The sequence below is a fragment of the Saccopteryx bilineata genome, chromosome 2 (assembly GCF_036850765.1).
Source record: "Saccopteryx bilineata isolate mSacBil1 chromosome 2, mSacBil1_pri_phased_curated, whole genome shotgun sequence".
NCBI classification, from domain to species: domain Eukaryota; kingdom Metazoa; phylum Chordata; class Mammalia; order Chiroptera; family Emballonuridae; genus Saccopteryx; species Saccopteryx bilineata.
The window spans coordinates 261,808,028-261,830,294 of record NC_089491.1 but is presented as its reverse complement, the minus strand read 5'-3'; the positions used below and the strand labels follow the sequence as shown (position 1 = coordinate 261,830,294).

The 22,267-nt window shown below is 51.6% G+C and overlaps 1 protein-coding gene across 12 annotated transcripts in view; it reads left to right on the top strand.

The window, feature by feature from the left end:
- Window positions 1-20,056, top strand: part of CMKLR1 (chemerin chemokine-like receptor 1) — a 48,757-nt gene extending 28,701 nt beyond the window's left edge. For 8 of the 12 annotated variants that reach the window (XM_066260304.1, XM_066260314.1, XM_066260310.1 and 5 more), the window contains exons 2-3: window positions 13,453-13,528; window positions 14,151-20,056. In XM_066260304.1, coding sequence (XP_066116401.1) covers window positions 13,526-13,528; window positions 14,151-15,269 — 1,122 coding nt within the window. In that variant the 5' untranslated portion in view covers window positions 13,453-13,525 and the 3' untranslated portion in view covers window positions 15,270-20,056. Of the gene's footprint in view, window positions 1-4,151; window positions 4,382-4,780; window positions 4,851-5,449; window positions 5,702-13,452; window positions 13,529-14,150 lie in introns of those variants that run through there. The other 4 variants (XM_066260308.1, XM_066260315.1, XM_066260305.1 and 1 more) reach the window with 4 other exon arrangements.
- The last annotated feature ends 2,211 nt before the right edge of the window (window positions 20,057-22,267 follow it).

Here is a 22,267-nt window from a genome sequence, read left to right as displayed (position 1 = left end):
CTCAGGGCTTGAACAGATGGGACAGGAAAAGTCTGGGAAGGTGACCTGGAGCTACAGCCTCCTGGTGTCTCCAGCTTATCCAACATTCCTTAGCATTAGACCCTGTCCTGAGCAGTTCCGGAGAAGGCTAGTGCCCTGCCCAGTCCTCCTCGGACCCTAAAATAGCGGACTGCTCTGAGGGAGCAGCAGGGACACAGATCTCTGTTTCTCTTTTCTGAATATTAATAAGCAATCGTGATTGTGACAGGCACTGTATCAAACAATTCACCAGCCTTGTTTTCTCGAATCCTTGTGATTCTCAGAGCCAGCTGCTACAGATGAGGAGTCTGAGGTTCAGAGAGGTGAAGTAACCTGTGCAAGGTCACACAGCCTGCACGGGCTGGAGTTGGGATGGAAGCCTCACTCTGAGTCATACGTATCATGATTCCAGGCAAAAACCAGGAGAGGAGGAGCCAGGAGCCCAGCCTGTAGCTCCTGACTCTACTCCTTGCTCACTTGCTGGGTAATTTTGGGTACGATCACAAAACTTATTTGAAACAGTTTGCTCATCTGTGAAATGGGAACAAGGGGGAAGTGTCATCATTTGAGACTCAACAAGAGGCTGGCTGTTTTGCTAAGTGCATCCCATCAGTCACTTCCCTTTATCTTCAGGGGATGTTGAGTCATCTCTATGGTCCAGAAAGCCTATCTCCTTGTGACGCTTTAATGCCCTGGGCTGACAGAGGTGAGTCAATAGCTTGATTTCAAGTGAGGAGTTACAAGTTGAAAAATGCTTTGCAGAGGCTCTTGCAGAGGATGTGGGGATGCCAGGCAGGGAGAGGATGTGGGGATGCCAGGCAGGGAGATGGGGCCAAACTGAGGTGGAGGAGCTGTAGCCACGGCTTCCTCATCCGGCCAGGGCAGCGTCTGGTCTGGGAGGAGGCGGCTGGGAGGGACCGCTGACTGTGGCCTGGCTCCCGTGCCTCCTCGGCTTCCAGACACCCCTACGCTCATCTCTGAGCTCCGTTGGCTTCCCGAAACACAGCCCGTTGCTTTGGTTCAGAATCTGCAAACTGGATTCAACCTGGCTCTCTTCCACTGTGGGACAGATTGTTGCTGGTTCTCACAGATACAACACTGTCTGATTTTTCTGTACAAACATTTGTAGGGTACCTACTGTGCCCCGGGCCCTGTGTCCCTATCAAATTATGATGTGCTCACAATAACTCTAGGAGAAAGAAGTAATATCAGCCCTATTTTACAGATGAGCACACTGAGGTAATTTGTCCACATCCATTGAACTAGGAAGGGCCCTTGAACCTGGACTTCCAAAAGTGAGCTCCTTTGGCCACTAGGTAGCGTGGAGGGGGGACAAGTCTGAAACAACCTTGTCACAAGGACCCCAGACTTGCTCATGGCATGGTGGTGGGGAGACTTATAAGTAAACTTTGAACCTCCAGAGACCTTAAACCTGCAAAGAGTACCAAGAGATCATTTCATCCAGACTCCTTGATTTAGTGAAAGGAGGGTTTTATTACTGACATTGTATAGGTGACTTAACTACGACTCAGAGAGGTCAAGCAACTTGCTCATGGTCACACAGCATGGCAGTGAGCCACACTGTCTTTTTATAGGCTCAGTGTTGGAAATAGACACTTGGCCCATTCAACTATGGCATTTTTTAAAGCTGGAAGGAGGCCTTTGATGCCATCAACTCCAATCTCCTTGTTACTGAACAGGGGACCTGGCTTTTCAGGTCTGTGTAGGGTCAGCAGGTAGTGTGAAGGTTCTTGACTTCTTGAAGGAAAAATTCACAAATTTCAGTCCAGGGGATTTTGAGAGTGCAAGTTTTAAAGCTGGGGACAGTGAAACAAGGAGGGGCCTAGAATAGCAGCAGCAACAGGAGAGCCTACGCTGGGAAGTTGAGAAAAGGGGCCTTGGAGACAGGTTCAGGGGGTCAGCCCAGAACCAGCTGCCGCTGCCCACCGCTCCCCTGGTTGCATGTCTGGTGGGGACCCTTCAGGTTTAGGAGATGCATGCCTGTCGGGGAAGGAGAAGAGAAGGGGAAGGGCAAGCATGTTCCTGGGAGGGAAAACTCACGAGGTCCTTTTTCTTGAGGGTTTTTAAAGGCTGGGAGTCTAAAGAAGGTCTTAAGGGAGATCCCAATAGAATATTCACCAGCGCCTCCAGATGTGCCCTTTCAGGACTGTGGTCTCTACTGATTGGTCAGCCCCAGGGTAGGGGTCATTTGTCACTGCAGCTGGTCCTGGTGTCACCCACCTGGTTTGGCTGCTTTCTGGGCCTGGAGCTGAAATACAACTGAGACCTACGTGCTGTCTCTAAGGTGGTGACCTTCTGTATCTGGCTGTAAATGTCTCGGCCAGTTTGTTCTGCTATCTGTCTCAGTTGCATCATTCCACTCGCTGAGAAGTTTTCCTAGCTTCTTCCTCCCCCGCCTTACTTGTTTTACTGAGGCCCCAGAGGATCAGGAATTTATCTAAGAACATTTGCCAAATAGAGCCTGCAGGCTATCAAAGAAAGAGCACTCAATTCCCAATCTGGATTCAAATCCCACCTTTGCCTCTCAGTGGCCGCACAACCCTGGGTAGGACTCTTAACCTTGCTGGGCCTCAGGTTCCTTGGCTCTAAAATGGGCATCATAATAACCTCCATCCCACGGGGTTGGTGTGAGGTGACACACAGAAGGTACTTACCAGAACCCTGGCACACATAGTAGGTGCTCAATAAAATATTGTTATTTTGGTAGTTATAAATATTAGTTAGCCCTGACATTCTGGAATTCAAAGCTCCTTACTAGGATGTCTGACTGGGTCTCATGTACCAACCTAGGGTTCTGTGTGAGTTCAGGGCCCTGGTGAGGTTCTCATTCATCTGACAGAGCAATAGGGAGGGAAGGAGGGAGGGAGCAATGCCTGGATCTCAGCTTCCTTGATCTTCTCTCCCACAGGACGTGAGAACCCCATTGATGGGGACAACTGCTTTGGGTGCCACCTCCCAGGTGTCTCACGGTGCCAGGAGGAGAAGACATGCTCTGGGGCATATCCAAAGCAGCCTGGCCCCCAGGGCAGATGGTGAGCTGTGCAGGCCTGGATGTAGGGGGCAGGGTCCCAGACAATGACTTCTCAGGGTGCACCCAGAAGCCCCTCAGAATCCAGGCTCCAAGTCCACATTGAGCAGGACACCCAGCGCACACCATGGACTGGCTCCTGGCTTGGGGTGACAGTGACCACCACAGGCAGCTATCATAGACCACGTCCTGGGTGGCTCACGTGAACACCCCTAGTGCCTGCTGCCTGCCAGACTTGTCGTACGCGTAGCTGAGGATAACTTGCATGAGTGGACACAAAGCTGCCTCTAGGGGATTAAGTGAACGGGGTACGAGGCCTCCCAGGCCTGTGAGATATAAGAGAGGGGAATATTTGTTTACAGGCTCCCTCCCGGGGCTGGGGCAGTGTTTATGGGGAGAGGGACAGGCTGTCTGCCTGATGGCTTTGGACACAAGCTGAGCAGCTGAGAGGACATGTAGTGTTTGTATGTTGGATCCATTGTTGGGGCCCAAATGGCTTTCTGTCCCGGAAGGAGAGATGTCTCTCCGAACATTCCTCCTGCTGGATGCCTTCTGTAGCTGGGAATGGTTGCTGGGTCTGTAATAAAATAGCGGGGTTGGGATTGCAAATTGCTGTTCGTATGCTACTTGTGCCCTGGTGGGGGCTGGGGCCAGGGTCAAGCCTTGGCTTTGACCTAGGGTGGGCAGGGGCCAGACAGCTTGGGCCTTAGAGACTTTGGGAAGGATTTGGTATTATTCTGAGGATAAGAGGAGCAGCTGAGAACTTTGAAGCAGGAAGTAACGCAATGTGCTCTGCATTTTAAGAAGATCTCTTCAGCTACTAGGTGGAAAATCAGATCATAGAGGAGGCAAGAGACTGACTGGTTAGGGGCCTATGGTGGTCGTTCAGGGGAGCTGTGCAAGGGGACCGTGGGTAGGGTTTCACAGACACGGGGTGAGGGAGGAGGAAGTGAGGACAGTCTGGGCCCTCCCTCCGGATCTCAGCAGGAAACAAACTGCCCACTCAGATGGGGTGACTGATAAGAGCTTAGGCAAGGCAGGGCTTAGAAAGGGCTGGGCAGTATAGGGGATAACGCAGAAAGGTCTAAGACACTAGGAGACCTTCCTGCCCGAGGCTGAGGGTTGGAGGACAGTGGTTCCCACCACCCAGCGAGCATAGCTGTGGCCAACTGATGGAGACCCCTCAGAGAGGAAGGAAGGAAGGGGAACAAACACCTGACCTGCTCTCCTGCTACCCTGCACCCCCCACTGCTAGGGGTCAGAGGGCGAGGAGTCTGTGATGTCACTCCTAGAAGTCAGCCTGTAGAACAGCAGGTAGTGGATTTGGGGACAGAACACAGGGGAGGAAAAAGTGGCATTCTCTGGGGCAGGGGGATGCCAGGCATTGGCATAGATATTTGGGGTCTCCTGCTTCTGTGCTCTCACTGGTGACTGGAGGTTGCTGGGGTGTCTGCCTCTGAGCAGATGGGCTGTCCAGGACCGGGAGCATAAGCTCCCGGCATTACCAACCCCTGCAGAGCCCTACGCTCTCACACGCCCCATCTCCACCGACAGAAAGTGGGACAGTCGTCAGGCCGCCAGCGCCTTCTCGTCCCGCTGCAGTGACTCAGTGTGCACTCCCGAGTGTGGGCGTGAGACCAGGGAGGAAATTCTCTCCCAACACGGAGCTAATTCTGTCCCAGGGCTGGCGGCCAGGCCCGCCGCTGGACCGTCAGCTGGCGCTGTGCGGTTTTGAGGTCCCTGAGTCTCTTGGAGCTGGGACCCAGGGACTGGAACCTCTGAGGTATCTCCTGGGGCCGACTGTGGGGGCTGGGAGGCCCCCCAGGCTCTGTCCCGAAGTGAGAAACTGGGGGATGGGGCCAGCTGGGGGCCTCTGGCAGCAGGCAGACATCTGGACTGACAGTTGGTGGCTGGGTCTGGGGGAAATGGGGACATAGCTGAAGAGGGAAGGACGTCTGTGACAGAGAGTGTGGTGTCTAGAAGGCCCCCGTAGGTCTCAGCTGCTGGCCAAGGCTGTGATTTTGGACGAGGAGAGGCAGCGAAGGTTTGGAGGTCAGAGAGTCCTGGGTTCACATCGCGAGCTGACATTTGAAGGCTGTGTGAGCCTGGGCCGGTCACTGCGCCTCGCCGAGTGAGCTCCTGTTTACAGTGAGAAGACCATGTGGCCAGGCATAAGGTGTGGGAGGTGCCAGGCAGAGTTCTAGGCTCTGGAGATACACCTACCACACACCAGACGGCCCAGGGTCCTCTTCTGTGTGGCGTAGGGAGGTTCACTTGCCCTCTCTTGACCTCAGTTTCCCCAGCTACAAAATGGGATGCTCTTCCAGGGGCCTCCCAGCCCCTAAGAGCCTTTCAGAGGCCAAGAGAGATGGAGGAGAGGCATCAGGGTCCAGCCGCCCAGCCGGGCTGTCAGGGTGGGCTGTGGGGGAGGTGGCAGATGGGGACAGGAGCCAGGCCGGACACTGGGGAAGAGCCTCCAGTTTCCCTGATAGGCTCCCACGCCCACGGCGGCCCTGATAAGGCGTCTGCACTGGGTCTGAGGCTGGGCCCAGGACAAAGCGGCAATCTGTGACCAGAGAGCAGCGGCTGGAGAGGGCAGTGAGGTTGCTGGTGGTAGACCGTCCTGGTTCCCAGGTGAGCGATGTGGGCAAGGGAGGGGCTGCTCAGCGTCTCAGAGCGGGGTGGCGAGAGAAGGAGAAACAGGGGGACTCCATGGAAGAGAGGGTGAGACACAGAACAGCATGGACAGAGACAAGGAGAAATAGGCAGAGAGCATGAGACAAGCGACAGAGGAGAGACATGAATAGACACACAGACAGACAGACAGGGACAGAAAGGGAGCAAGTCCTTTGCAGACTCAAGGTGCCCATTTGCCCACGGGACCTGGCCAGTGACACAGAGGCCCAGACGCCTCTCAGCCCTGCCATTTCCAGAGCCTGTGGGGACACAGGCAGGCAGGCCTGCAGGCAGTTACAGGAGGTGGAGCCCTGGATTCATAAGGACCTGGGTTCAAATCCCTGCACTGCCACTAACTAGGCATGTGACCTCAGGCAAGTGACCCTTCTTGCCCTTGGTAAATCAGTTAGTACTGATGACAGGGCCTTGCAGGGCCAGTGGAAGGTCCAGGTGAGAAGAGGCGTGTCTACTGCACCTCAGCCTCCTCGCTAGGGCCCAGCAGCAGTGGGCTCCATACACCCTTGAAGGGTAGATGAACGAATGAATCCTGCTTCCTAAGGACTTTTCCCAGAGCTTCTGGAATCATGACACATTCCTATTCAGGCCGCTAACTAGAGGCAGAGGGGCTTGGGGGAAAATCCCAGGGAACTGGGAGTCTCATCTTGCCCCATCTGTAAAATGCACATCCAGAATCCTACCAGAATGATCTTCTGGAGGCTCTGGGGAGGTTCCACTGGGACAAAGACCAGAGGATTCTGGAACATTCCAAGGAGGCAAAGCAGTGGACAAGGAGAGAGAGTGGGTTTGGCAGTTCGGCAGGTTCTGAGCTTTCTCCTCAGTTCAGAATGACTAATTTGATCTGCCTTGCTCACCTGAGTTACCTGTGTGACCTTGGGCACCTTACTCACCCTCCCTGGGCCTCAGTTTCCCCATCTGTAACAGTGCTTAGAACTGCGCCTGCAATGCAGTTGGGGCTATAGACATGGTTGTTTAACAAAATTAAGCAAAGAACGTCTGCCTGAGGTTTTTGCTCTCTGCAGCAGGAGGAACCAGATGTGACCTTGAGCCCTGGTCCATCCCTTCCCCGGCAAGGGTCTGTGGTGGTGCGGGCAGGGCACCATCATCAGCGGCAGGGTCTTCGCCTGGTGACCATCTGGTCCCTGGCAGGGGCTGGGCTCGCCAAAGAGGTGTCAGGGCCTTGGTCACCGCCTCGCCACCTCTCACTGGGCTGATGCTGTGACGTCCTCGGCTCCTCAGGTCCACTCCTGGCCTGTGGGGCTGGGGCTCTGAAGGTCCCTGGGACAAGGTCAAGGCTGCTTGTTTGGCCCTTGGCCTGCCCAGTGTGGCTTCATCGGGGATTCACTGGGCCAGACACTGCCCACACATAAACCCCAGGCAGTGGATGGGGGTGTCTGTTTGTTTGCTTTGGGTTTTTCTGGACCTCGGGAGGGGAGGGGGGCTGACATAATGACACTCCTCCATCTGCACTATCCCTCGCCTCTGGAAGCCCCCGCACTTGTCTTATTTTCTTTCTTCACTGCATTCATTTCCTCTCAGCCCCCTTGTCTACTCCACCCCCCTCCCATTTCCGCTCCCACGGAACCATTCTAATTCTTCTAATTCGTGCGTGCTGCTGCTTTTGCACGTGTGTTTCCGAGGGACTGAAGTGCTGTTAGGGGAGGTGGTTTCAAGATGCTCCCGATCGTTGCCGTCTGTGCGTCTGTGCGCTAGATAATCTGTTGCTTCTAACAGCTGCATAGCATTCGCCCGTCCCCTCTCGCAGCGTTGGCAGGAGCTGCCTGAGTCTCCTGGATCCTTGACCATTTCTTGTACACGATCTCCCTGGTAACCTGAACCTGCGACTCTGTGGGAGGAACCCACACACCCCCAGGATAGGGGGGAGGGGTAGAAATACTCAGTCTTCTTGAATGTGACCTCCACTGTTCCCTAAGCCCCCAGCATGAGACAAGGCCACCTCTGTACCCTTGCCCAGCCTCCTCCTCTTCTTAATTCTACTTTTTCCACTCCCTTCCCCATTTTTCCTGGAACATTTTCTTAATAAATCACTTTTGCAGGAATCCTTATGTGAGGCTTGCTTCTGGAGGTCCAGAGCCAAGGGGTGTCCCTGCAAACACTGCCCAGGAGCACCCCGGTACACAGTCCTCTGGGGGGCTGTGAGGGGCACAGGGGTGCTCGGGCCCACACAGTGCGGCATGAGAGCCTATGCCCAAGCCCGCCAAGCCGAGGGGTATCTATGCCTGCTTTCTAGTCCTGGCCACAGTCTGGTGGGCACAGAGTGTCATCTGGTTGTGATTATCACTTGCATGTCTTTGAGCATCAATCTGTCACATGCCTGGGTTTGGGGGTTTCCCTTCTGTAAATTAACTGTTTATATCATTTACCCATTTTTCTGTTGGGATTTTCTGTTTGGATGGGTGGGAAGGAGTACCTTGTACTTTCTAGATGGCCATTCCTCGTTGAGGTTTAGAAATTGTTAATCTCATGTGTGTGTGTACGTGCGTGTGTGTGAGTGTGTGTGTGTGGCCCATTATAAGGACAGGGTATAGGCCCCAGCATGGGCCAGGCCTCGGGGCAGAGAGCTGGAGAATGACATCCAAACCCAGAGTGAGTGATCTGGAGGAACCACAGGTAGCAATGCTAAGTTATCGCGATAATGACAAGGACATAGGTGTTACTGGTTAAATTGTGTCTTCTCCCCACCCCACCCCCCACATTTATATGTTGACATCCTGACCTCCAGTGCTTCAGAATGTGACTGTATTTGGAGATAGGGCCTTCAAAGCGGTGATTAGGGTAAAATGAGGTCACTAGGATGGGCCCTAATCTAATCTGACTGATATCCTTATAAGAAGAGGAGATTAGGACACACACACACAGAGGGATGACCATATGAGGACACAGGGAGAAGACAGCCATTGACAGGCCAAGGAGAGAGGCCCTAGGAGAAATCCGTCCTGCCAACACCTTGATCTTGGACTTTCTGTCTCCAGCACTGTGAAAAATGAAGTCTAATCTCGTCTCCCGGTCTGCGGTGCTTGATTGTATAGCAGTCCAAACTCACTGACACAGCAGGCATCCATCAAGCTCTGTTTCCGAAGCCTTGGAGAGAAGGATGCCACCCCCTTTGCAGGGCTGTTTGGGGACAGTCTGTAGCAACATTTTTAGTGGGCTGGGCACCTGCCACGTAGTAAGTGCCCAATAAATTATGATGCCAGTATAGTAAGACACTTGCTGGTTGACTGCTTACAGTGTGCCAGGCCCTGAGCTGGGGGCCAGGGAAGAGTGAGCATCTATTATCTAGCAGGCCTTTTATGGGACGTGGCCTGCGGGAGTGGGTAGGAAATGGTCAGCCTCAGAGGAGAGGCCTGGGGAGCTGGACAGAGTGGCGTGAAGGAGTCAGGAGGGGTCAGCACCGGGTGCTAACAGGAAACTCTGATGGACACTCCTTACAGAGATAGAGCCACCACTGACAACATGGGTGACGAAACAGTAATAGTGGCCTTATACTCTGCAGCAGTGCAAAGCACTTCACTTTACCTCCTGTGCTTTGGTGTCCCCATCTGAAAATGGGTATAGTCATGTCCCAGCCCCAGAAGATTATCACGAGGACTGGGTAAGACATATGCAAAGTATGTGGCCCATTGTCCAACACACAGGATGCGCTTAATTAATTATCAATGGAGAACTTTCCCGTGTGCCAGGCAGTGCCCAAGCGCTTAACAAACACCCTTTTTTCAATCATCACAACAGTCCTAGGAGCTTGATCCTTGGGTGAGCCCAATGGCATTAGCCCCTGTATTGAAATTGAGCTTCAGAGAGGGCTAAGCAAAGGGCCTCCGTCTGTTCGGCTGCTATAACGGAATACAAAGGACTGGGCAGCTTAGACAGCAAGTACTTATTTCTCCTAATTCTGGAGGCTGGGAAGAGCAAGGTCAAGGTGCTGGCGGATTGGGTGGCTGGGAACCTGCTTCCTGGTTCATGCGCTGTGTCCTCACATGGTGAATAGGCAAGCGAGCTTTCTGGCACTAATGCCATTCCTGAGGGCTCCACCTTCATGACCCAATCACCTCCCAGAGATACCACTTCCCAACACCATTGCACTAGGACAGGGGTCCCCAAATTTTTTACACAGGGGGCCAGTTCACTGTCCCTCAGACCGTTGGAGGGCCGGACTATAAAAAAAACTATGAACAAATCCCTATGCACACTGCACATATCTTATTTTAAAGTAAAAAAACAACCAAAAGCAATGCAAAAACCTGCAGACCAGCAAGGTTAATAAACTTGCTGCCTTTGACCTGCAAATGTCATTCAGAACTTCCTTGTGGCCACATCAAAAAGGGAAATGTGACCAGTTGTAGAACTTAAACAATCAAAAATGAGGAAGCAGCCCAGTTTCTCAGGGGAAGCAGTGTTGTTTCTTATAGCAGGGCACTTTTCTCGAACAGGGGCTTCACAAGGGCACCCGAAGACAGGCAGGGGTCAGCGGCATTGACTAGGACTTACACAGCATTGCAGGTGTGACATGCGTGTAACCTCTAAGGAAAGGTGGAGGGAATCCTGGGAAGTGGCTCGAGAAGGCATGTCCATGGAGGATTAAGAACATGATGAAGGTCTGGGCTCTCAGGGTTCAAGGCTGAGGTGTAGGGGACTTAGAGGGGTGGAATTGGGGGCTGCTGGTCCATCAGGAAAGCAGAGGGAGCACAAGACTTTTCACTTGGGATCCTTGAAAGTCAGGCTCTGGAATCAGACTTCCCAGCTGTATGGTCTCAGCCAAGATGCTTCACCTCTCTGAACCTCAGTTTTCTTATCTGCAAACTAATCCTTGCAGGGCTGTTGGGAGCATTGCATGGAGCTTGCATGCCAGTATTGAGTACTCAAAGAAATGTTACCTAGGTGTATACATATATTACACATGTATAGTTATAGATACTTTTTTTTCATAAGCTTCCTGGTTGTGGATGGTTTAAGAAATACATAGCTAGAATTTTGTAGCTCTTTACAATTTATAATTGGCAAAGAATTCATTCTCATTTCACATGACCCTCCCCACAACATGAGGGAGGGGTTCTTACCCCCTGTTGGAGGGATGAGCTGACTGGAGCTTAGAGAAGCAAAATCCTTGCCCTTATTGCCCTTGACCTGCCCTTGAACCCAGAGCTGGGAGACAAGTGGGCAGCATGCACTGGTCACTGGTCTTCTGGCCTTCCTGGCCCCTCCCACCTTCCCAGGCTAAGGACATTTTAGGAGGGAGATAAGAGTGGAAGCCTGAGAAACAATAATAATGATATAAAAATAACAAGAACAGTAATGATAACAATAGCAACATAGTGCTCACTCAGTTACAGTGCTGTTCTAAGTACTTTGCATGTGACCTGTAATCCTCTTAACCATTCCAAACTATAGTATTCAGATCATGCCCATTTTATAGGTAAGACAACTGAGGTGCGGGGAAGATGACTGACTTGCTCAAGGTCATAGGAAGTTCATACAGACTGAGGATTTGAATGCTGGCAGACTGGCTGGGCCCCGGGATCTGTGTCCTTGGCCATTCAGCCCAGTACTACTCGGCCTGGGGCAGACACAAACTCAGGATAGGAGGGGGACATATGTGGGGACAGAATGGAGGCCAAATGCAAACCTGTGACTGCCCCCCCTCCAGGGAGAGCCTAGGGACTGGGGTGGGGGAAGGACACATACCAAATGGGGACACTCAGTTCTTAGGATGAGGGGTGAGGGGTGAACTGTAGACATGCTCAGAAGATGTCAGCGCCACCCTGTGCTGGCCCAGCCTGGCCCCCATTCAGAGATGAAAAGACGTGGCCTCTGACCCTGCGCTGCTCCCAGCCCAGCGGGAGAGCCAGACATGACGTTATCTGTGTCCCCAGAGCATCTCCGCAGACGCTGCAGTGCCAGTGCTCGGTCCTGAGTGCCCCTTCTTTTTCACCTCCTCTGCGGCTCAGACACCCCCAGCAGCACTGCCAAGAAGGGGGCATGCTGGGAGCGGGAGCTCTCCCACCTCCCTCCTTCCCTCATCTTAACTGGTGGCTGTCCTTTAAAGCTCAGCTGATGGGATAAAAGCAGCCTCATGGGGCTTTAGGAAAGCCTGCCCCGGGAAGCCTCAGACTCCTAGGCTGGGGAACACCCGTCCTCGGGGCTTCTCTGAGCACTCCCTCTGCCTGGTGCCATGCAACTGGCTGTGAGCTCCTGGGAGATCCGTTCCCTCATCAACTCCCTCTTCCTGCTGGGAACTGAGGCGAGGACTGAAGCCCGGGCAGCTTTTCCTGCTAGACAAGCCATTTCCTCATCCCTGGGGCCTGCACTGCCCGGCACCGGCGATGTGGACACGGTCATGTCTTCCTCAAGGAGGCACTCAGTGTCTGTCATCAGATCATTATATGGGGGCAGCATGGAGTGATGGCAAGAGCCCAGGTTCTGCAGATCAGGTTCAAATCCCGGCTCTGCCAGCTCCCGCCTGGATGCCCTGGGCGAGGGTCGCCGTCGCCCTCAGCCTCGCTGGTGGCCCTCATAGGCTACAGCAAGCCCACTTGTGTTACATGCTCATCAGCACAGTCCTGGCATTTACTATTATCATGAACACTAGTCACATTTCCCCTAGTCAAGGGGGGACAGCTGCAATGTCTCCTTCTCTCCCCATTCCAGTGCCCCAGGAAGCCCTGGGACCCCTTACTGGGCACCTTTGGAATTTGCTCCCAGCCTGCAGCACAGGATGACGCCCAAGCTTAAACTCTGAATCCCTGGAGCCCAGAGTCCTCAATGGAATTTTACAAGTAGTTCCTATTTAATAACAGCAAAAGAGCCCAGTGGATAGCCCAGTGGTGGCGCAGTGGATAGAACGTTGGACTGGGATGCAGAAGGACCCAGGTTCGAAACCCCGAGGTCGCCAGCTTGAGCGCGGGCTCAACTGGTTTGGCAAAGCTCACCAGGCTTGGACCCAAGGTCTCTGGCTCGAGCAAGGGGTTACTCGGTCTGCTGAAGGCCCACGGTCAAGGCACATATGAGAAAGCAATCAATGAACAACTAAGACTAAGGTGTCGCAACAAAAAACTGATGATTGATGCTTCTCATCTCTCCATTCCTGTCTGTCTGTCCCTATCTATCCCTCTCTCTGACTCTCTGTCTATGTAAAAAACAACAACAACAACAAAAAACCCCAGCAAAAGATGACTTTTATGCAATAAGACAGAACCTCTAATCTGTGATGGATCAGCAATAAATTAAGATGGAGTAAAGTGGAGTTATTGATAATGAAGCATCGCTTGGCAGTCTCGCCAGGCTGAGACTGCTCTGGGCAGGTCCTCTTCTGTCTTCTGGGTACCCATTGTGGCTGGGAATGGTGCTTTCTAGTCCTGCCCGGGGAGTGTTTGCCTCGAGTCATCCGCACGCTCCCCTGCACCCATCCCTGACTCAGCTTCTCATTTATGGAGAAGCTATGGTGGGGAAATGGGGTTCGGGATGAAGGGTCCAGTGGTTGATCCGGGTTCAGGGGGCTCCACTCCTTCCCAGCTGAGTAACCTCGGGCACGTCACTTCACCTCTGCAAGCCTCAGCTTCCTTTTCTGTAAACTGGGAGTAACGACAATAAATTCTTTCTCTGGCTCTGAGTCCACCTACCATTGTGGCTCTCAGACCGGGATCCACCTGCTACCTCCTTGTTCTTCCCTGCAGGAGTTTCCAGCTGCTCATAGAAGCTGATTGGCCGAGGACCCACACTGGAGAGCTTTGGACACTGTAACAGTGAATGGTGAGGGACTCTTGGGGCTTGAACTCATATCTCCAAAGGGCACCAGTGCGGGTCACTGACAATGTGGGAGCACTGCATGGCTGTTCCCTGGGTCTTGGAAACATGGTTGGAACCAAGTTCATGGCTCTATTCACCTCCTCTTCATTGCACTTAGCATTGTTGAGGTTTTTCCACGATTAAGGAACTTTTTGATGAATGTTTGTCTCCCCTCATTAGACTGTAAGGGGGAGGGGAGGGCCCCAGAGAGGCAGCAAAACACGGTTGTCCAGAGGATAGATTCTGAAGTTGGGTTGACTCTCAGCTGTATGACCTTGGACGAGTGACTTAAGCTCTCTGTGCCTGTTTCCTCATCTGTGAAACAGGGTTCATAACTTTCCTACCTCGCTGAGCTTTTGTCAGGATGAAGAGAGTTCATGTCAAGCCTTCAGAATAGTACCTGTGGTATGTAAGAGGTGCTGGACAGCTATTTGTTTAATAAATAAAACAGCAAAGCAGGAAGTTAACTGCGGAAATGTTCTTGGTTGTTGCCAGGGAGAACAATGTTGGTCTTGCTGGTATTGATTAACCTCTTAAAGCCAGTTCCAGTCAAGGTACCTCTAACGACCCCTGTGTCCCCTTGCAGAGAATGGAGTACAAGGATTACAACACCTCCTACTCCTATGATGATGACTATTTTGACGATTTTGACCCCATCATGGTCATGGAGGAGTTTCATCCCTCAAAAAGCAGTGTGTTCACGATCTTACTAGTGGTGGTCTACAGCGTCATCTGTTTCCTCGGTATCCTGGGCAACGGCTTGGTGATCTTCATCACCACCTGCAAGATGAAGAAGACGGTGAACACCGTCTGGTTTCTCAACTTAGCCACCGCAGATTTCCTGTTCAACGTCTTCCTCCCGATCCACATCACCTACGCTGCCATGGACTACCACTGGGTTTTTGGGACGGCCATGTGCAAGATCAGCAACTTCCTGCTCATTCACAACATGTTCACCAGCGTCTTCCTGTTGACTGTCATCAGCTTTGACCGCTGCGTCTCTGTGCTCTTCCCTGTCTGGTCCCAGAACCATCGCAGCATCCGGCTGGCCTACGTGGCCTGCGTGGTTATCTGGCTCCTGGCCTTCTTCTTGAGTTCCCCGTCCCTGGTGTTCCGGGACACAGCCTTTAAGCACGGGAGGATATCCTGCTTCAACAACTTCAGCCTATCAGCGGATAGCTCTTCCCCGTCGCTCGCTCACTCCGAAATGGACCGTGTAGTGTTCAGCCGGCACGTGGCGGTGAACGTCACGCGCTTCCTCTGCGGCTTTCTGATCCCGGTCCTCATCATCACAGCCTGCTACTTCACCATCGTCTGCAAGCTCCGGCGCAACCGCCTGGCCAAGAGCAAGAAGCCCTTCAAAATCATCGTGACCATCATCATCACTTTCTTCCTTTGCTGGTGCCCCTTCCACACCCTCTTCCTCCTGGAACTCTATCACACCTCTGTGCCTCAGTCCGTCTTCAGCTTGGGTTTGCCCCTGGCCACTGCCATCGCCATCGCCAACAGCTGCATGAACCCCATTCTGTATGTCTTCATGGGTCAGGACTTCAAGAAGTTCAAGGTAGCCCTCTTCTCCCGCCTGGTCAATGCTCTGAGTGAAGACACCGGCCACTCCTCTTACCCCAGTCACAGGAGCTTTACCAAGATGTCATCAATAAACGAGAGGTCTTTGATGAACGAGAAGGAGACCGGCATGCTCTGAGCCTTTCCTGAAGACCCCAATGGACACGCCCAACTTTGGCGTCCAAAGCTATGCTTTCTCAAAACCGTGGTAGGAACCTTGTCAGTACCCATCAATACCCACTGTATTTTGCACGGGGCTAAACCGTGTTTGAGCCGGGGGATCCAGAGCCAGGAGTCCCTTTCTCCCAGGGGCATGAGGGACATGCCATGCTGTGTGGCTCACAGCCTTGCGCCAGCATCCTGTGCCTCTTGGGAGACCAGCCTTGACTGATGCCAAGCCAAAAAGGGAAAATTCTCAAAGGCACTGCCATGAACTGTGATCAGTACAAGACAGAGAGATTATGCTACCTACTGTGCGCTCCCCAGTAATGACACACTTTACAGGGTTCATTCCTGGTGTGAGCAGAGACGGTCAGAACAAACCAGTGTAATACAGATCACGCCTCTCCCTACATACCTACCTATTCAATAGCCAGTCAGAAATCCCACTACACAAGCCATTTCTCTGGGTTACGTGTGGAAACGCACAGGTTACCTGGGAAAGGAAGGTGACATGGGAACCCATGAACTCCCAGGACCATGCATTCAGCTTTCAGATCACCTGGGAAGACAGAACAGGTTCTGGGGGCCATGTGGGCTCTTTGTGATGGCAAGACAAGCAGGGCACAATGAGGACTTGGGAAGGAACGGAGAAATAAGAGGAAAGAAACTTCAATGGGCACTGCATGAGGCAGCTCACCCTGGAACTCCCCAGGGTGATGGTGCTTAGTTATTTTGAGGGTAGGGGTGGTGCTAGCCTTTACCCCAATCCCTGTTCTCACTTTGCACTTGTTCCTGGGGTGGGGGCAGCTTCACCAGCAGCGCTCACCCCATCTCAGTGGTTCCTTGCTCCTTCCCTGTTGTTTGGCTCTGGCTGGAGCCGCTCAGAATAGAACACTACAGGGCAAGAGATGAGTAAGGAGGACTTTTCCTCTTCCTCCTCGACTAACTCAAAGCCTTGCTAGAGACTAGTCCAAAATCAGCTTCAGGAAGTGACCAGGGAGCGCCTCACGGGCTGGTGAGTGGGTCTAAGGGCTCAGTCACTGAGCAAGAAAACTGAGTCTGGAGACTGTCTCCTTGAACTCTGCTTCTGGGTGCAGGTCATGGAGTGGCCGAGGGCACAGGGCTCCTGTGAGCTGCCACGTTGCCCTTTCTCATCTAGTACAACACCTTCCTGTGCTACAGGGTCATTATCCCACTGACAAATGACAAAGCAACTCGCCCAACAGCACACAGCTAGTCAGAGACTCTGCCTGGTCCTATAAAGAGAACATATCTACTGAGACTATTCTAGATGATCCTGGCAGCCTACATGTATTTAGCACTTCCTATGATAAGCACTTTCCATGTGTTATGTTATGTATTCCTCACGACTTCCCTGAGTTAGGAGCAATTACATATGACTTCCTTTTACATAGGAAGCATCTGAAGCTCAGGGAGGTTCAGTAACTCGCCAGCTGGTTTGTGTCGGAGCCTGGATTTGAACCTCGGTCCCTCTCTGGCTCAAATAAGGTGGCAGAGTCTTAAGGTTTTGAGAGGGGCTAGGGGTTTGGACCCTACATATATATTCCTCTGCAGGTTAATATAAATATCTTAATGGCCTTTAAGTCAGCTTTGTAAACAGTTTTCACAAATGACCCAACATGGCAAAGAAAATGCTGTTGGCCTCGGCTTTTTTGACACCCATCTACACAGTGCCCACATGGCTCCCCCTCCTGCACCTCTGAGACCTCAGGGAAGGCAGTGGAGACAGAGGCCTGGCTGGAGGCAGCCCCTCGTGGACCTGAGGCCGTTTGGTCTCCAAGGGTCTGCATTCTGTTCTCTTTCAAGTCCCTTCAGCTTGAAGCCAGTTCTCCAACAAGAACAGATGTAATGTCTACACAGCACAGGGCCAGCTCCTGAAGCCAGGGCTGTTTGGAATCACACTTCATTAAGAGACAAACAGTTCCGTCACTTGTCGGGTGGTTGCGTTTATGACGAGCCAGCTCTGAATTGATCCCAAGCCGCAGCACCTGACGGCTGTAAACTGTCTGCACTCAGTTTCAGAGCAAAAGGGGGGGGGTGTCTTTCAATATTGCCCAGTATCCCTGTCACCCCCTCCCCAACTTCACAGGTGAAGCAACTGAGGCACAAGATGGCGTGGGACATGTTCCAGGTCCAAGAGACGGTCATCAGCTCGTTGGGCCTCAGTTGGGCCTCCGGGACGGGGCCGCTTCCTCCGCTCGGCTCTTCGCCAGGCTGGGCCAGGGGAGCCAGGAAATTGTTTTGTCATTGAGAAAGCTGATGAACAGGAGCAGAATCCAAACCAGCTGTTCTCCTCCTTCGGGTCAGGCCTCCTTTGTTTCTGGCTGCCCCGCCAGCCTTCCTGTTCTGACTGTCGTGTCCCATCAGATGCTCAAAGGCCACCATGACTGCCCCTTTCAGTCTTGTCCCTCCAGCTTCTTCTGAGAACCGCCACCGGTCACACAGGGTCCACACTGTGCATGCTGTGTTCACTTGCATTGCTCCACAGGCAGCAAGCTCACCTTGTGCCCTGGAGCCCTTGCTCAGGGGCCAGAATCCGGCTGATGGGGTCTCAGTGCTATCTCCTGGGTGGGGAGGGTGAGAGGGGGCTGGGCAGAAGGCAGAGAGAACTCCAGAAAAGATGGTGTTTGAGGATGGGGTGGGGGTTGAGGGACAGGAGGGAGAAGGGAGCACAGAGGAAATGGAGAATATGATGAAGAAAAGAAATCTGGCATTTATTGAGCATCTACTATGTGCAGTCTTAAAATCTCATCACACCCTCAAAATGGTCCTGTGAGGAGATGACCATCAGACCCATGTGGGGGAGGCAGCAGGCGAGGTTCGGATTGCGGACCTCACTCGTTCAGGGTCACACAGCTAATAAATGATGGAGCTAGGCTTTGCAGCAGGTCTGCTGCCTGGGCTCCCGGCTACTTCAGCTGGGGAGGGGGGTGGGGCTGAGAGGAGACAAGAGGGAGGGGCTAAGAAGGGGAGATGGACAAGGAACGAGTTTTGCTTAATCCTGAGCCCAGAGTCCGCTCTGGGGACTCAGGGGCCGGGATGGGTGGGAGAAGATAGAATCCAAGAGCGAGAGTCCCAGGGCTTTTCTAACTCATCTCGCTCAGGCCTTTTCCATTTCACAGATCAGGGAGCAGAGGTTTTGAGAGCTGCCCTTTGAGAAATCTGCAAAGGGATGAGGTACCTACTTGGCTTGGATGGAAGTCATCAGTGATTCCCGACTCCTGCCACTGGCACCTCTCCCAAGCTTGCCTAACCTTGAGAGAAGTGGACTACTGGAGAGAGATTTAAAAGCTCCCCGAGCTTTCTCAGGGGAGTGGTTAGTGGGAAACCAACCCAGGGATGATTCAGCTGTGCAGAGGCCTCGGTGTGTTGCTCTATTGACGGAAATTAATTGTAAATATTATTCAAATTCACCTCCCAGTGCACAATTATATTTCTCAGGGGAGCCCTCTGAGCACATAATAAAGCCCTATAAATAATACATATATTAACCTACAAAGAACAGAGGCATATTAATGCTGCAACCTCGCATCATGGCGGTGGGGAGTTTATGCAGACAAGACGCCCAGTGCTTGGACATTGGTTTAACCTTTGAGGTTACAAGTCCTGTCCTGGGGAATCTTCCAGAAGTCTCTGCCCCTAGGAACTGGGGATACCCTAGGCACGTCAGCCAGCCACTGCCCTAGAGACCCGGGCAATGGGCCGTGGGTGTGAGGAGAGCATGGGTGAAGAGAGGAGGAAGCACCAGTCTATAGGACTCAAAGCTTCAACAATAGCAACAACAATAATACTAGGTACTCTTAATTGAGCAAATCCAAGGTTGGGGCACCCTTCAAGCACTTTACTTTCATTATGTCACTGAATCCTACCACAGCCTTTGTAGCAGGGACCATCACCATCTCCACAGACAGATGAGGGAGTGGGGGTTCAGAGAGGTGAAGTAACTTGCCCAACATCACACAGCTAATAAGTGACAGAGCTGGGATTCCACCCCCAGTATGTTTGACTCTAAAGCAATTTACACACATAAGCTGTCCTCTGAGGAGACTGCTCCATGGAACAAGGGAGGCATGCATCAGAATCTCCAGGGTCAGACTTTGAGAGGTGGACAGCAGGAAGTGGTGTCTGGGTGTGTTTGTCACTTCCCCATAGCCCTGGGAATTTTAGGATTTTTGAGTTTAGAAGATACTCTACTTCATCAAATCCATCTCTTTCCATTCCCCCATTTTACAGATGGTGAAACTGAGGCTGCCCCCCCTTTTTTCTTTAGAAATAAGATTGGGACCTCCTACCTCACTGATGGCTGTGGAAAGAGATATTTATGAACATGCTCATGGGAGATGCTTTTAAAGCACCATCACTCTAGAGACCTGGGCATTCACCAAGCCACCTTCTTCACTTCTTAGTTTGTTGACCAGGGCTTTGGTGAGGATTGGCCCCGAAGGACCCAGACCAAGATCTGGGAGTAATTGGGGAGTTTCTAGCAGAAACCTGGCTGAAAAGGAGGCAGGAGATCTTGGGAAAACCTGGTACAGGGCAGGAACACACTGTTTGGGGGGGGGGTTGTCACAAACTTGACCTTTAAAATGGTCCTGGATATAGGTGACGGTTACTTTATATTTTGATCTAGGTGGATCTGTCACTTTCTTTATATGTAAAAACCCATTTGTCTGTATGTATATGATGAATGCACTTGCTATAACCAGTTATGCCTCAATAAATGGATTTTTAAGAGTAAAATAATTCATGATGCCTGCAGGAATGACTGCTTATTTCCTTTGGGGCTCTGGACAGAATCAGGTCTGGAGGCTTCTCTCTCATTCAAAAGAATAACAGAGCCCTGGCTGGCTGCATCAATGGATGTAGCATTATCCCAGCATACCAAGGTTGTGGGTTCGATCCTCAGTTATGGCACGGGCGAGAAACAACCAAAGAGTACACAACTAAATGGAAAAACTAAGAGCAACAATGAGTTGATGCTTCTCTCTCTGTCTGTCTTTCTCCCCTTCCTCACTCTCAAATCAATGGGAAAAAAATATCATAGAGAGACAGGGTCCTTGCATGGTCTATCCAAAGAGTGTCAGGAAGAACTGAGCCCTATCAGGGGTCACCCCAGCCCTGTCCACTGACTCAAAGGTCCTTTAATGGTTATGACAGAGGATCATATGGGCTCAGGATCAGACCACCTGGGCTGGAATCCCAGCTCCATCATTTACATCAACTAAGGTTAGGGCTAGAATTAGGCTCTATGAACTTGGTAAGCTACTCAACCTCTCCAAAGCCTCAGTTTTCTCATCTGTAAAATGGGTACGATAAGAATTGGCTAGCCTGGCCTTTTGGTGGCACATTGGGTGGAAGGTTGACCTGGAGCGTTGAGGTGGCCGGTTCGAAATCCTGGGCTTGCGTGGTCAAGGCACATACAACAAGCAATCAATGAACAGCTAGAGTGAAGCACCTACTTCTTGTTATCCCCCATTCTGTAAAATTAATAAATAAAATCTTTAAAACAAACACATATGTTGGTGGGAATGTAAAGTAGCACAACCATTATGGAAGAAAGTATGGTGGTTCCTCAAAAAACTGAAAATAGAACTACCTTATGACCCAGCAATCCCTCTACTGGGTATATACCCCCAAACTCAGAAACATTGATACGTAAAGACACATGCAGCCCCATGTTCATTGCAGCATTGTTCACAGTGGCCAGGACATAGAAACAACCAAAAAGCCCTCAATAGATGACTGGATAAAGAAGATATGGCACATATACACTATGGAATACTACTCAGCCATAAGAAATGATGACATCGGAACATTTACAGCAAAATGGTGGGATCTTGATAACATTATACGAAGTGAAATAAGTAAATCAGAAAAAACCAGGAACTGCATTATTCCATACGTAGGTGGGACATAAAAGTGAAACTAAGAGACATTGATAAGAGCGTGGTGGTTACGGGGGGAGGGGGGAGAGGGAGAGGGAAAGGGGGAGGGGGAGGGGCACAAAGAAAACTAGATAGAAGGTGACAGAGGACAATCTGACTTTGGGTGATGGGAATGCAACATAATTGAATGACAAGATAACCTGGACTTGTTATCTTTGAATATATGTATCCTGATTTACTGATGTCGCCCCATTAAAAAAATAAAATTATTAAAAAAAATAAAAATAAAAAAAAAACAAAAAAAAACCCCAAACACATACGAAAAGAATTTCCCACTCACAGGGTTGCTATGAGGGTAAAACGAGATGCCACGTGTAAGCATTTAGCAGATGCTGGGCTCACATGCACCGCCTCCTTTCACTTAGATGGGGATCAGCCTCTCACTGGTGTCCCCACTTCCAGGCTTGCCCCTGCAACCCGCTCTACATGAAGCAGCCCAAGTGAGCTTCCGTCACAAAGCATGAGCACCCAAACTCCACACTGTGACTGACAGCCCCAAGAGGATCAGGACGGCTTCGAACGTCCTCACCACATGCTGGTCCCCAGCCAGATGAGCCTGCCTGCTACTCAGAAACAGACAGGTCGACAACAACAGCAGCAACACTGATACATCCAAGGCTGTCCCACCTCAGCATTTTGCAGGTGCTGTTCCTTTTGTTCCCGGACCACTGTTTGCATGACTCCTTCTCCTCCAGGTCTCAGCTCAAGTGTCACCTCCTCAGAGAGGTCCTTTTGACCTATCCCCCCACTTCAAGTAGCCCTCACCCCATTCACTCACTGCCTATTAAGGTTCCTTTTTTGTTTCCATTACAGTACTTTGTGCTGTCTGGAAGAATTTTGTGTTTAGGTTCCTTAAGCTTGTCCCCCCGACTCATTGGTGAGCTCTACCAAGGACAGAAATCATCTCTGTCTTACTCACCTCTGTAGCCCCTGCACCCAGAGCACTGCTTAGCGCAGAAAAAGTGCTCATACATTTTTCTGATGAATGAATGAAAAAATAACCATAGGC